Source organism: Rhinatrema bivittatum, chromosome 9, assembly GCF_901001135.1.
Source record: "Rhinatrema bivittatum chromosome 9, aRhiBiv1.1, whole genome shotgun sequence".
NCBI classification, from domain to species: domain Eukaryota; kingdom Metazoa; phylum Chordata; class Amphibia; order Gymnophiona; family Rhinatrematidae; genus Rhinatrema; species Rhinatrema bivittatum.
The window spans coordinates 193809360-193825946 of NC_042623.1; the positions used below are offsets into that span (position 1 = coordinate 193809360).

Below are 16587 nucleotides of genomic sequence, written 5' to 3' on the forward strand. Positions count from 1 at the left end.
GGAAAAGTGAGGAGCAGAGGCCCACTCGAAAAAAAAAAATTGTAAATCTTCTCTTGAGACCCTGTGAAAAATCTCAAACTCCACTCTCCTCCTTAAGATCCTGGGGGAAATCTGAACTTCTCAAAAATGACTGAATTCCTGAAAGGATTTCTTTCTCCTAAACTGAAATCCTGGGAGGATCTCCTACTCCTCCAATAACTTGCTTGAGGAATCTCTAGCAGGGGCTCCTATCGCTTCCTCTCTCACCTTCCCACTGACTGTCTCCTTCCCTCTGAAGCACTGAGCATGCTCCAGGGGTTTCTATACCCTAGATGCCATATCCCCAAAAAGGTGGGATTACAGCAATGGGAGGAATTCCAAAATACAAAATCCCTCCTCCTATCCATGGTTAGAAAAATCAAAGGGAAATATTAGTGACTGGCGAAGCTTGGACACACTGCCCCGTCTATAAAAAGAAAAGTGATTAAGCTAGGATGATGGTGCAAATTATTTTTCTTCCTATACTAACACTTAAACAGTTACTAACATTACATTTGCAACATGTGCATTCAATATATCAGATCATCACATCATGTCATTAACTTTGGTAGCCACCCAATTTATTATGGATCTCCTATAAGAAGATCCCTTAACTCTATAGCCCAATTAACAGATTTTATCCTCAATAGAAGGACACCAGCACTTTGGTAACAATTTCAAAACAACGATAAACATCAGTTCATGGAAGCAGGGACCTTACTCAGGAAATGCAATGTAAGAACATCAGAAATTGCCATGCTGGGTCAGACCAAGGCTCCATCGAGCCCAGCATCCTGTTTCCAACAGAGGCCAAAACCAGGCCACAAGAACCTGGCAATTATCCAAACACTAAGAAGATCCCAAGCTACTGATGCAATTAATAGCAGTGGCTATTCCCTAAGTAAACTTGATTAATAGCCGTTAATGGACTTCTCCTCCAAGAACTTATCCAAATCGTTTTTGAACCCAGCTACACTAACTGCACTAACCACATCCTCTGGCAACAAATTCCAGAGCTTTATTGTGCATAGAGTGAAAAAGAATTTTCTCTGATTATTCTTAAATGTGCTACTTACTAACTTCATGGCGTGCCCCCTTGTCCTTCTATTATTCGAAATTGAAATAACCGAGTCACATCTACTCGTTCAAGACCTCGCATGATCTTAAAGATCATTCCACATGGCTTTAGGGAGATGGACTCAGTTGTTTGTTCTAAATGCAATTTATTAGGATAGAAAAGAAAATCATGGGAAAAAACCCATCAAAAACTATTGCATAATTGACCACCAAATTGGAAAAGTCTGACCCAAACCATTAGGTATGGTCTCAGTGATTAGACTCACCAAAAATGCGGAGTGCCATTTCCACATATGGGGTTGCTAGTAGAAAGGAGAACCTTGGCTTGTTGATAGCTGAGGACTAAAGTCAGAAGATCTGGTATTGAACAAAACAAGATACGCTCTCAACATGAGTTAGCTCGATTTTTGCCAAGCCTGGGATTAGCAGCAATAATTTATTTACATCATGATAGTAACGTAACAGTGAACACACTGCAGTTATATAACACAGCACACATGATAGTGAACAGCACAGCAACTTCTTCAGCTGGTAGAAATCATGTTACGTTTTACACTTTGAACCCCGGGAATTACTCATAAGCCTCATCATATTCCTCAAACAGCAAAGGTTCATAATGGTCTGGGTGTAGTCTCTTAACCACAGCCCCACTGGGAAAGAGGCTTTCAATTTCGGATTATCCCCCCACCCATCCCAACAATAGTACTGGACTCCATCCTTGTGGATATTACGCCCCACTTTCATTTCCTGGAGTTTTCAATCAATGGCCCCCCTGAATAATCAGTGTAACTATGCACAAATACTTCATCTTGCTTATCTTTGCTTATCACCTGGTCAGCATGTGCAAAGATACATTCATCTCTATGGGGCTTAACATAGTTGATCACATATACAGGCACATAAGGATAATGTAACCCAAACAAAGCCTGTACTTTGCACCACATTAACTTCTCAGCCATGGATGCCCACCTCAGGGATTGCTCCCTTTCCACAGTGCTAGGAGCAACTCATGCTTGATCTCTTACTTCAGTGGGGACCCCATGGTTCCAGTATGTCAGTTGCAATAAAATATCCGAGAGTCCACTGCTCCCGGGTATTTCACTTCCTGAGGATACGTTATGTCCCTTCAAATAGCCACTCAACTAGGGATATCGGTCACCCTCTCCGTCTACCACAGGCAGCACAAAAGTTTGTTCGGTGCACATGCCGCAACATTCTAGCATAGTCTGTGGGTCCTGCACCACTAAATTACTCCTGGGAGTAATTATAGCGTAGCATCTGCAAGCCATGGCAGCAGTAACCGCCACATTCCATTCACAGGAATTGTAGTTGTGACGCGCCACAATATTGTCTTCCCCGAAAACTGGGAGCTCTCATCTGACGATCGCAATCGGGGCCTAGGCAGAGCTCGTGACGACGATCTTCCCAGTTCAGATCATATATTTCTCGCTTGCCCCATCATTGCTGGTTGCCTTAGGGTAAGGCGGCCCAGGCCAGTAGCAAGCATTTCTGCACCACTTCCTCTTCAGCTTCAGCCCACAAGGGCTCACCCCCTTGTGCTTCCGCTTGACATGGTGGTCTCTTCCATCACCTCCTCCACTTTCATCTCTGGCTCTGGCCATGTTTTCAGCATCCTCTGCAAGAACCACAATCTTTTCCTGGGGGGGGGGGGGGTTCCTTAATCTTCACGGTCTACTCCTTTCCACCCTGGGCCTTGGTATTGGGTTACTAAGTCTTACCCCCTCGGCTCTCTTTCCAATGTCACTAGATGTGCACTTGGGTTCCTCCAGCAGTAAACGTCCCACCGGCACCTACCATCCCTATGAGCCACAGCACCCACCAGTGCGTCCCTCTGCGGCTGTCGCTCTCAGTCCCTTTGCTCTGGCATCTGCCTTCAGGAACATTGCTGACGAGCATCAGCAACACTGCAGGGCCATGGGCTGGGGTCTCTGAAAGGTAGGGCATTCAGTGCATTCCGCGGAAGCTATCAAAGTAACAGCTTTGCAAAGACAGCTGCAACCACCCTTAATGGTAGAAATATCGCACATTTCTCTTCTCTGGTGTAGGTGCAACAGCTCCCCGGGTTTCGGGGGGTACAACATCGAGCCCAGTCTCAAGGATTCTCACTGGCGACTGCCTCCTTCTCCCCTGCAATCGAGGCAGCTTGTTGTCCTCCTCTGCGCTGCGATTGACCACTGGGCATGCTCCGGGGGATTATATACCCTCCATGCCATACCCACAGCAATGGGAGGAATTCTAAAACCCCTCCTACTATCCCTAGCTAGAAAAATCAATGGGAAATACTAGTGACTGGCAATGCCTGGTCACATTATTATTTAGCTTTGATTTATATTGAAGTTTCTACCAGGAAATTTGTTTTATTTGACCCAGCAGTTTCCTCCTGCTCTTTTGCACATCCATAGAAACATAGAAATGTGATGACTGAAAGAGGCCATATGGCTTATCTAGCCTGCCTGTCCATTACCAACTACTTGGCTCTACCGTTCCTACAATTCCCTCAGAGTTCCCTTGTGCTAATACCATGCTTTCTTAAATTAACTTCTTGTCTCCACCACATCTACTGGAAGGCCATTCCATGCATCCACCATCCTCTCTATAAAGAAATATTTCCTTAGATTACCCCTGAGCCTACCCTCTTTCACCCTCATCCCATGATCCCTCATTCTAAAGCCTCCTTTCTATGCATTTATATCTTGGAGGTATTTAAATGTCTCTTGTCATATCTCCCCTAGCCTACCTTTCCTCTCAAGTGTTCATGTATAGAGCTCTAAGTCTGTCCCCATATGCTTTAGAAGAAAGACCGCTGTACATTTTAATAGCCACTCTATGGATAGTCTGCCAGCTGAGGTCTCAACAGAGCCCTATACGGGGGCAATCTCACCTCCCACTGTGTGCTGACCGTTCCTCTCTGCACCGCACCCAAGTATCTTTCTGGCATTTGTCACTACCTTATCTACCTGTTTGGTCTTCTTGAGGTCATCAGATACAGTCACCCCCCAAATCCTGCTCTTGTTTCTTGCTTAGAAGAATTTCATCCCCTAACCTTCCTTGGGTTTTTGCAGCCAAATGTATAACTCTGCATTTCATAGCACTAACTCTTAGCCGCCAGACTCCAGAACATTCCTCAAGCTTCACTAGATCCCTCGTCACGATTTTCACACCTTTCTGGGTGTCTACTCTGTTGCATATTTTGGTATCGTCTGCAAATATATAAAACTTTCTGGACAGTGCTTCTGCAATATTGCTTACAGAAGTGTTGACAAGAACCAGCCCAAGGAGGCCCCTCTCCTTGGAGTGAACTCTGTTTACTACTACCCCTATTTTCACCTCTCTCTCAACCAGTTTCTGACCCAGTCAATCAGTTTAAGGCCCCTATCAAAGGGGCTCAGTTTATTTATAAGTTATTGATGATGAACTGTGTCAGGAGCCTTACTGAAATCAAAGTATACTACCTCATGGGCTCATTCCTGATCCAACTCTCTGGTCACCCAATCAAACTGATCAGATAGGTAGATGTCCTACCTATCTACTCCCGCAAGCAGCTTTTGTCTCCTCTTTAGGCTGCCTTAGTGTTGTGTGCAGCGGCCGCATGCTCTGCAGGGCCTGTTCTCTTCTCAATCAGCACAGAACACCTCCCCCTCACCCCCACGCAGCACCACGATGACGGGAAACAGTCTGGCTGCTTCCCCTCGCAATCCTGCCTGTCCTAATTCCTTTCTCAGGATCTCTTTTTTTTGGGGCCGCTCTTCCCTCCCTCACACACAAATAAAGGCACTTTCACATGCTTTCTCTCACAGGCCTCTGCACACACACACACACACACACTCTCACATACTGTCGCCCACTAACACTTTAGCTCTCTGTCACCTCCATGCTGCCCGTGTTCTGTGGTGAGGCAGTGCGTGTGCATGAAATTGAATGCTTTCTGCTGCCAGTACTGTACCTGATCCGTGGTGGAGTATTGCATGGGAGGGAAGCTTGCCTGTGCTGCATCTGTTCTGTGGTGGGGAGGTGTGAATGTGTGAAGGAAAGCTTGCACTACTGCTGCCCCTGTTGTATCTTTTCTGTGGCAGGACAGTGTTTGAGGAAACATGTACTGCCACTGCCTGTGCTGTGCATGTTCAGTGGTGGGATGAGATGATTTGGATGAGATGTGCTTAGCTCGCCTGAGCATCCTCCACCTCAAACAATGGATGATGCAGTATGCACTAGGCATGTGCATTCGTTTCATTCGCTTAATTCGTTTCATACGTTTCCCATTACATGTCAATTAGATGTGCATTTGTTTCATATTACATGCTTGTATAGGAAACGGATGAAACAAATGCACATCCCTAGTATGCACCATGGTATTCTTTTGGTGTGATGCTGGTAACAAAAGCACTTGCTTGTGGACAGATTTATGTATTTTTATTTATTTAAACCGTTTATTAACCGCTTCCCCGGCCTGTGTATACAGGCAGCTTGAAGCGGTGTACAAGATTACTGCATCCTACTGAGGATCCACAAGTGCAAGAGAATCTCTTAAAGCTAGAGATATATTGTATGGCTTGTTTTATTCATCAGTGAAAATCCACCATAATACATTTTAAAAAGAAAGTTCTGTCTTCTAAACAGAAGGGAGCACTGTGCTGGGCTCATGATCGTATAAAGAGACCCTCTATTCTATCATAATACGTACATCTGTTTATATTTGTCTCATTTTATTTTGGTTGCAGAGGGTTATGTAATTCTGTAGCTTAGGTACGTGGGGTTTGGTGACTTGGAAGGCAATGGGCTCACAACTGATGGAGGAATTGCTTAGGAACTAAACACCCACCGTCCTGCTTACTGAGTAACTTAACATCGGATGTCGGTTCAAAACGCTCTTTGCCTCCATCTTCTGGACACGCTCGCTTGTGACTCTGCTTTAATCATTGCCCTTTGGAAGCAAGGGCAGTTTTAGGATCCTTTTCCTGGCCTAGATTAGGGGTGGGGAAGTAACCAGTAACCATTAGGAGAGTAATTTTAGAACAGCTCGTAGGCACATGCAGACTTTAGCCCAGATTTTCATAGCGAACTTGTGTGCACAACTCTGAACATTTGCAGGCTGCCCCCTCCGCCAAGAAAAACTCTTCCTAGTGCAGCTAAAAGTAGGCAGTTTTGCACACACTTTGAAATGCACAACCCGCTAATTGATTTTTAAATCCAGTTTTATGAATGTAAGTGGCTTTGAAAATCAAGCCATAAAAGCCCCTTTTGCCAAGGCTTAACATAGGTTGAATCCTCTTTAAAAAAAAAAAAAAAAAAGCAACATACCCAAAGCAATAACAAGAACTGAGCTTTTTTTTCTTTATGGATTACTGTTTTATTTTTTTTTTCTCACTGCACATTGCTTGCTGCAGCCTTTTGATCCTAGTTCCAAAAAAAAGGAGAAATGTCATTTATAAATGGAGAGGTCATTATCAAAGCAATGACTTAATCTTAGAGAAAAAAAAAAAAGAATCAGCTCTGGCCATTACTTTGTTCAGGGAGACCATTCCTGCAGTAATAGCAAATGACCTTTGCAAATCCCAAAATGTGATTTGATATAGATTCCTAAGTCTTTTCATACCCTCAAGAGACCATTACATCACCGCCCTCTGATTCTCTGCTCTCCCGTTTATGGTTGCAGGCGGGCTGTGAGATGCGTAATGCTCTGTCTGTCCATTGCTACTCTTAAGGAGAGTGTGGTGTCTGCTCCGATCAGGCTGGTCATGAACATCAGGCCGCAGCCTTTTCTCTCGGACATCAGTGAACGCTTGCGATCCAGTTCTGTTAACTGCATGATATTTATTTTACACAGAACATTTAATTTAGGCACAGCGACGTTGTATAAAGCTTTTCACAAATTTTCCTCTCTCACCCCCGAGACAATGTCTGCGCAATGTCGCTCACGAAAATGTTGAAGAGAACCGATCTCTGCGGCACACTGTTGGTAACAGCCCTCTCCTCTTCTGACATTTACCACTATCCTTTGCCAGCTGCCACGCAGCACTTGTAAAAACATTTAGGAAGCAGCTCAAAGCTTTTCTTTTAGCAGAGGCCTTCAGCATGATGATCTAAATAATTTCAAACAATGCAGTGGCTTTTAGGATGATGATGTAACTATTTTTAGTTAATAGAATGCCATTTTATTTTTACTTTATTTTTTATTGTTTTTTATCATTTGTTGTTTTACTTTATATGCTTTTTTTTTTTTAATTGATTTGTCACATGAATATTGTGAATGCTCCTCTGTAAGCCGCTTGGGACTTTGGATTTAGCGGGGTATAAATCTATAAAATAAATAAATAAACCAGTTTCTAGCCAGCCAGTCACTTTAAGGCCCATAGAAGGGAGCTCAGCTTATTTATGTCACCTATGCGGAATCGTGTCATAGATCCTACTGAAATCCGAGTACACTTCATCAAGCGCTCTCCCCGATCTAACTCTCTGGTCACCCAATCAAAGGAATTGGTCAGAATACTCTGACAGGATCCACCTCTGGTAAAAGCCATGCTGCCTCAGATCTTCCAATCTGCTGGATTCCAGAAACTGCACTATCCTTTCTTTTTAGCAGTGATGCCATTAATTTGCTCATCACAGAGATGCCGACCTCCTCCTTATTGTCACTCTTATGAATAGGAAGCACATCTGTCTGTCTCCTGACTCCAGAACTACTCCCAACTCTTAAAGAAACATTGAAAAAGGTCAGCCAGAAGGGCTGCCACAACTTCTCTAATACCATGGGACGCATCCCGTCTGTCTCCATTGCTTTATCTATTTTAAGTTTAGCTAGCTCCTCACAAACACACCTTTCTGAAAATCGATTGAGGTAATTCTTTATTTAGAGTCTTATTTGTGTTTGTTTTATGTGCTCCTGCTTCTGGCCCTGCCACAGTGAACACCAAACAGCAATATTGGTTAAGCAATTTTGCTTTTTCCTCGTCAGCCTCTACATATTCCTCACCTTAATCAGTCTCACAACGCCACTTTTGCACTTCCTGCTATCACTAATATATCTAAAAAAAAAAATCTTCTTCCCCTATAGTATTTGCTATTTTTCTTCTATTTGCATCTTTGCATTGCTGACAATTTTCCCAGCTTCTTGTAGCTTTTCCAGATATTGTCAAAAAAAGACATAGCAGAATTAGGAAAAGGTGACCAAAATGATAAAGGGAATGAACAATAGAGGTTTACAAAATATTGAGGGGAGTGGAACAGGAAAATGTGAATCAGTTGTTTACTCTTTCCAAAAGTACCAAGACTAGGTGATACATTTAAGACAAATAGAAGAAAATATTTTTTTACTCAATGCATTTCATTGCCAGAGGATGAGGAGAAAGCTGTTAGTGTAGCTAGGTTTTAAAAAGGTTTGGACATTTTCATGGAAGAAAAGTCCATAAACCATTATTAAGGTGGACTTAGGGAAATCTACTGCATGTCTCTTGGATAAGCAGCATGGAATCCATCAACCTTTGGGATCCTGCCAGCTGCTTGTGTCCTGCATTGGCCACTGTTGGAAACAGGATACTGGGCTTGATGGACCTTTCATCTAATCTTACGTCTTCCCTTTTCTGCAGTCTCTTGTAGTTTATAAACGCTAACCTTTTCTCCTTACCTTTTCACCCTACTTTTTTGGAAAACCATAGTGACCTCTTTTTATCTCCTTCCTTTATTTACTTTCCTAGCAAGAAGGTCATTTATCCTTTTAATATCTCTCTAAGTTTTGCCCACTACTTTTCTGCTTCCCCAAGATTTTCCCAGACAGCTAACTCCATGAGGTTCTCCCGCATTTTAAGAGAGTCTGTGCTCCTGGCGTCTAAGACTCTTGGCCTTAGAGTGCATCTTCATCACCTGTGCTCTGATAATGGACCACACCATGAGATGATCACTGGATCCCAAACCACATAAGAAACACTGTCCTCGTTGGTTAAGCATCAGGTGCGGTATCACCTTCTCCCGATACTGGATCTCGTTTTTGCTACTCCCTTTCTTGACACTTCAGAGCGGATTGTATTCAGGTACTATAGGTATTTCCCCTGTTCCCAGAAGGGTTACCATTGTAATTGCAAATGTTGTAACTCTTGTCAAAAAAATGTACCTTTGAGCTGCCTCAGGAAATTGGGGGCTACTGATTATAGAACAACCAGAATACCAGAATAATTTCTAAGTTGTTCTTGTTAGGAACGTGCAGAAGGGTGGGTACATCAGCAGCACAGAAGCCCAAATCCTCCAGGTCATTAGAAGTGTAGTCTTACGGTCATGCCTCCACGTTTCTTTCCTTCTCCACGCAGAGGGCTGAGGAGCCGGAGGCTGTCCTGCCGTTTCTTTCTCTTCTAACCAGCACTTTTCTGCCAACCAATTTTTTTGTTTTGCTTTTCAAATGTTTCCATAGTCTCTGCAGCTTCGGAGGTTTCAGTCACTAACGTTTTGTGTAGCCGGAGCAGTCTGGGCTCCATCTTTCTGCGCGTGCTCTGCAGAGCCGTGAGAGATGCCTCTGCCACCCCAGCCTTCGGGGAGGGTGGTTCATGGAGGTAATTATAGAAGGGCACGGGCTGCTGCAGAAAACAACTTTTATCTCCCTTAATCTGGACGTTTGCTTCAGCAGCTTCTTTGCTTCTCAGTATCCTTGACAGTAACATAGTAACAGGCATAGTAGATGATGACAGGTAACAATTATCTGGTTTATCCTGTAAGCTCTAGTTATTTCTTCACTTATTACACTTCATATTCGCCTTTCCAACACACCTCAATGCAAAGAACAGCATAATAAAACACATACTCTTTTTCACATAAGATACAAATTAAAATAATATACAATAAAATATCAAGCTACTATAATAAACCTAAGACATAATAAATATAAAAAATACTGTAATAAATCTAAACAAAGTACAATAACACTAGCAATATAAAAACTATAGGCCAAGATATAAAATTAGTCTACAAGATTAAAACCCAGTTCCCTACAAAGGAATTAACTTAGATGAATACCTTCTAAAGAGAAACCCACAGAAGAAAAGGGACCAAAAGCTTGCAAATTGTGTAGCATGATAAGGGGGAAGGGGGGGAGTTCTACACTATACATTTTACACTATATATATATATATATATATATATATATATATCCTGAATTATACATTATGAGTTGTAATGATAATGCTGTTTAGCCTCAGCTTTTTGTTAATAATGTTTTTTCAGTGTTTATGATTGACAGCAATAAAAATTACAAATTAAAAAAAAAAAACCTTGCAAAACACCACGATGCAAGTTGTGCCAGACCTTTCACAGTACCCTACAGCTACCACATGGGAAAAGTATTCAAAATAAAAGGTTCACATTACTTATATTCCTCCCACTTCCAGGATCTGTTCTGAGCGGATGCCAGATAACATAAACATCAAATCATGACAGTTACAAATACATAATAAAACAGCAAGATAAAACATCATTAATATTAAACAAGCCCATGTATCCTACATTCAGTAAGAAGGTCAATCACAGTCTGCAAATGCTGACCTAAATAAATATGTTTTTGTTTCCTACAAGATTTCTAGTCAATCTCCTGATGAAACAACAGGGGCAGACTATTCCATAAACTAGGAGAGGCTGTAGAGAAGGTGCGATTACAGGCCTATGAGTGCTATTGTTATTATTATTTATTTATTATTTCCGTTTCTAGATAAGATAATCAGTCTCCAATCATCACACCACACACTTCATTGCAGTCATCAAGCAGTTCTAAGACATGAGCACACACATTCAGAAAAGTGATCATATTTGTTTATTTTGAAATATTTATTACCCACCCTTCCTATGTTCGGGGCAGGGTTCATGAAAACACATGTAATAAAATTACATAAATTACATAAGACTCAATTAACAATGACATAAATCAAACAAAATCACAGACTTTGACAGCACTGATAGGCCCAACTATTGACAATATAGACCGTACGCATGTATGCACTGGCATTCAGCCTCTACCTTCCTGCTCTTGATCTATTTAATATAGCTCCACATTCAATAAGTTTGTGAACCATGTGGTGTTTTCCCCAGTGGTAAAATATCGCATGGGAAAGAAACTCCACTTGTCGGCAGCTGCATGGTGTAGTGGTGACGGCTGCAACCTCCCTTCTGTGGGAACGGCAGCTCCATTTCCAAAATGGTACCAGCTGGCCTCAGGCCACCAAGAAAAGAGCAAAGCTTGCTGGCACCATTTTGGAAAGGGAGTCGCCAACCTGCATGCCTAGAGGGCAACTGCGGCAGCCACCACTACACCACTACGGACAATTGTAAGAGGATGGGGGCTCCAGGGTTAGAGTTGGGAATGCCTGAAGGAGGTCAGATCTTTTTTTATTTTTTTTTTTACAAATAAGGGAAGGGTGGGAATCCTGAATGAGCTCTTAATCTGGTTTGTTTGTTGTTTTCTTTTTTTACACTTTCACCTCATAATTCTGTGGTGGGGAGTGAGGGGAGGTCTCACAGGAACCCCACTAATTATGACACTTCAGTAGGGAGGCGAAAGCTCTGGGGCCAAATGGCCTCTTTAAGGGCAGAGCCCAGGAGCATTGGAACAGGCGTTAATGTCCCAGTGCTCTTGGGGAAAGCTTTCAGTCAAATAGCACGGCCTGCAAATCCGGAGGCAAGCCACATTATTTGATTCACATAGGGTTAGCTAGTAATGAGCTGCTTTGCATTCAGTAGCATTCGAATCAGCTTCTTTCAACGCTGGTGTTGCGTCAGGTTTTGGGGGGGAGATGATAACACATGGTATTTGAAATGCTGAGTGTTACTTGCGCATTAAGGCAGTTACTGTGAGTTAAAACACTAACGCTGCTTGGTAGATGACCCCCATTGTTTGCAAACCTCTTAGTTTGGATGCATTTCATCTAAGCAGCATGCCTATTATTTCTGCCATGTCTGTCGAACTTTCTGTTTGTATTTGGGGCACTCTTAGCTGGCAGATTTTAATGACATTAACAGGTCGATACAGTAAAGTGTGCTCCGTCGGAGCGCACTGTCAGCCTGCTCTGGACGCGTGTTTTCCCTTACCCCTTATTCAGTAAGGGGAGGAAAACACGCGGCCCACCCGCGGCACCTAATAGCGCCCTCAACATGCAAATGCATGTTGATGGCCCTATTAGGTATGCGCGCGGGATCCAGTAAGTAAAATGTGCAGCCAAGCCGCACATTTTACTCTAAGAAATTAGCGCCGACCCAAAGGTCGGCGCTAATTTCTTCCGGCGCCAGGAAAGTGCACAGAAAAGCAGTAAAAACTGCTTTTCTGTGCACCCTCCGACTTAATATCATGGCGATATTAAGTCGGAGGTCCCCAAAAGTAAAAAAAAGTTAAAAAAAAATAAATAAATAAAAATTTGAATTCGGCCCGCGGCTGTCGGGCCGAAAACCGGACGCTCAATTTTGCCGGCGTCCGGTTTCCGAGCCCGTGGCTGTCAGCGGGCTCGAGAACTGACGCCGGCAAAATTGAGCGTCGGCTGTCAAACCCGCTGACAGCCGCCGCTCCTGACAAAAAGGAGGCGCTAGGGACGCGCTAGTGTCCCTAGCGCCTCCTTTTCCTCGTTTGCACCGCGTCACCTCATTTGAATACTGGATCGCTTGCACCGGCGAAGGGCCGGTGCGTGCGCCGGGAGAGCGGGCGTTCGTCCGCTCTCCCGCGGTTTTACAGTATCGATCCGTTAGTAGGAAAATCTTGTGCTGTGGTTTCAGCTCTCCTACCAAATTTCATTTAAATCCGTCAAGGGAGAGTGTCCCCGATGTCCTGAGAAAAAACAACAGACTGGGCAAAGCAATAGCTGGGGGACAGCTAGAGCATTATCCCTTTTCCCTTCTGTTGTCCCTCCCCCTGAACTGTGATCCCTTCCACTCCCCCTCCCCCCCCCCACCCCGTCCCATCTCGTCTGCCTGATTTCCCCCTGTGTTGTATCTGTTCTCTGAGGAGGCAGCCTGGGTGAGGAAAACTCACGTTACTGCCGTCCACGCGGTACCTACCCGTCTTGTGAAGAATAATTCCTATGCTTGCAGCCTGAGGACTTCCCCAAAGTTTCAGAATGTTTTTTTGTTTCTGAAAACCCTGGTGTAAGCCGTGGCCTTCCTCTCCCTGCAGGTAAGCCTGTGATGATTATAACAGAGTTCATGGAGAACGGCTCTCTGGATTCCTTCCTAAAGGTAAAGTACATTTAGTTAAACTTTTATTTAATGTGCCCCCCCCCCCTCCTTGGTCCGGACTATGAATCACCCCTATGAATGAGAAATGATATTTACTGATATGATTCATCTTCAGGTTCGTAGCCTGAGTGGGGGATGAGACAGGGTCCCAGGCACCCCGATACCACAATTCTGTGCCTTTCTCAAACAACCTCTGACTTTTAGCACAGCAATCCAGATAAAATCATCAGAATAAAACAGTAATCAACCCTTTTATTAGTATTGTATAAGTAGAAAGTAAATCCAGCCAGAACATTAAATGGGAAAAGAACAGTAGTGAAGTATAATATAAAGGTGCAGTTTTCTTATTTTAAATCAAGCAATGCAAAAATAACACTGGGTATAAGCTAGGGCAACCAACATACTCATATGGAGAGTAAAAAACAATAAGGAACACTAATAGAGAAAGGAGGGGGGGAAAAGCAGTGAAGCTCACATCTTTCAGAAATTGCCTTTACCCCTGAGCGCTCAAAAGGGAGGGAGGGGAACAGATCCATCCCAATGTCACCAGTCTATAAAGGGCGCACACCCTGTCCCAAACACAAAATTATGTGGAAAATAAAACAATCAAGAAAATGAAGAAGTCCCTCTTGATGGTGGAGCTGGCTGGATGACAAACCAAATAGGATGAGGACTGCAGTGTGTGACAGGAGTCTCTCTCTCTCCTGGGAGCTTCCCCAAGTGGTTTACATGGTATTAAATAGAAAGCGGGCCTGGTTTCAGTTTCTTACAGAAAGACCACGGTCTACCAGTTTCTCTTTCCCAGTAAATGCCAGCAAGGGTTTATGCTCAACTTCGGCTGAAAGGCTGAACAATTAAGATGAGAAACTGAATTTGTGACAAAAAGCAAGGAAATAAACCTTCTCCCTCCTCTGCTAAAATACTCTCTGTGCAAAGTTTAGATTACTTAACTTACTCTCTTAGGACGGTGATCCAGCCATGTGCTCCTGAACCTGGATAACTCTGGAAAGGAAGTCTCTCAGCTCCTGGCTCCTCTGTCACTTGTTGGGGATTTACTATGATATAGAGGCACAATACAATTCATCAGTACAGAAAAGGAATTCCAGTTTAAACACAATCAAAGTATACTAAACAACATAACATTTTATTTTAAATCAATATACAGAATTGAATACACAGCCTATTTTTTGAAAAGTATTTGAAAAGTCTGTGTACTACATAAATTACTTTTGCCACATCTTAAATCAAATATTAACACATCTTAAATACATATATTTTACATATGTATTAACAATGTGAAAAGCTCATATAAACCCAATATATCCCCACATTTATACCACAATTAACACACATGCCATTAAAATAACAAATTGTTATACCACACATTTATGCTTCTATGTCACCCACAATACAACTAGAAAGTGAAGAACAACTCCCAAAGATTTCTACAATCACATATATGGGAACTGTTGATATTACCCACAAGATTTCCACAATCACATATACGGGAACCGTTGATATTATTTTAGTTATTTATTTATTTATTTTTCTATACCGACATTCGATCTGGCATATCACATCTGTTTTCATATAACAAGATGTCTAAGGCATCTAATGACATGGTACATTATAACAGCTTAACTGAGTAACTGGCTACATACATATAACGGTTTTACAAGATAATATTATTATAACATGCTTGTTAGCATTACTTAATATAGAATATATGAAGAGTTTAATTAACTATGTACAGAGGCAGGGTAGGGAGCTGGGGGGGCTAGGGGGTGGGGGAGGGTGGGGTATAATATAGGTGGGAGGGGGGACTGTGGCAGCATTATTTGTCTAGAGTGAAAATTGTGGGTAATAAAAATATTACCCACAAGATTTCCACAATCACATATACGGGAATTGTTGATATTACCCACAAGATTTCCACAATTACATATATGGGAACCATTGACATTGCCCCCAAGATTTCTACAATCACATATACAGAAACCGTTGATATTGCCCCCAAGATTTCCACAACCACATATACGGGAACCGTTGATATTGCCCCCAAGATTTCCACAACCACATATACGGGAACCGTTGATATTACCCCCAAGATTTCCACGATCACATATACGGGAACCGTTGATATTACCCCCAAGATTTCCACAATCACATATACGGGAACCGTTGATATTACCCCCAAGATTTCCACAATCACATATACGGGAACCGTTGATATTACCCCCAAGATTTCCACAGTCACATATACGGGAACCGTTGATATTACCCCCAAGATTTCCACAGTCACATATACGGGAACCGTTTGATATTACTCATAAGATTTCCACAATCACATATACGGGAACCGTTGATATTACCCACAAGATTTCCACAATCACATATACGGGAACCGTTGATATTACCCACAAGATTTCCACAATCACATATATGGGAACCGTTGATATTGCCCCAACAATGGGCCCTATTGTTTCACCTATATGGCTTCTTCAGGGGAATCTCAATTCACTGTATTTTCTAACAGATATTCTTTTGATCAATTGATCATATTTATTGAAGTAAATCACTCTCAATTATGTGTTTGCTGCAAAAAATATGGGTGCGGCTTACTTCTCAACTATTAATAAATATTAAATAAATATTTAAATAGTTCCCTTTTCCTTGCCAATATTGACCCTTGATACTGCTGCTGTTTGCAACACTTACCTACTAACTATTGCACCAATGCATAATCATTTCCCCACCACTCAAAATAGTTCACTAAAACATTAACTATAATATAATAACATAACTAATAATACATCTTTTAAATATTTTAAATATATCAAAATCATCAGTATTGAACATTGTAAAAACACATACCGACCTTACATGGACTCCACTCAGTTGCCAACATTCACTCTCAAGCATTAAAAAAGAATGAGGTAAACCTTCCATAGTCAAGAAGACGCCATGCACGTGCATAACTCACCCAAAGTGATTTAAAGCACGTAGAGTTCAATTAACCTGTCAAAAATACATTCAACTTATGTCATCACTGAGCAAAACGTAACCTGCAAAATTTGAATCTCATGAAGACAATTGGCAATACACATAATTTCCAATAAACTACTATATAACATAGCTGGTAAAAACTATATCTCAACAGCAGCCATAAGTACTCCTAATTTTAAGAGGTTACTTGATCAAACCTATTTCGTGTATCTTCCCTAGGACTTTGCCGGCTTTAACACGCATATGTAAGCATTCAATCTCAAGGTCATCCAG

At 42.3% G+C, this 16587-nt stretch overlaps 1 protein-coding gene across 1 annotated transcript in view; it reads left to right on the forward strand.

The window, feature by feature from the left end:
* LOC115099211 (ephrin type-A receptor 3-like) overlaps nt 1-16587 on the forward strand; it is a 272744-nt gene that overhangs the window by 215596 nt on the left and 40561 nt on the right. The window contains exon 10 of the mRNA XM_029616650.1: nt 13247-13308. Coding sequence (XP_029472510.1) covers nt 13247-13308 — 62 coding nt within the window. The remainder of the gene's footprint in view (nt 1-13246; nt 13309-16587) is intronic.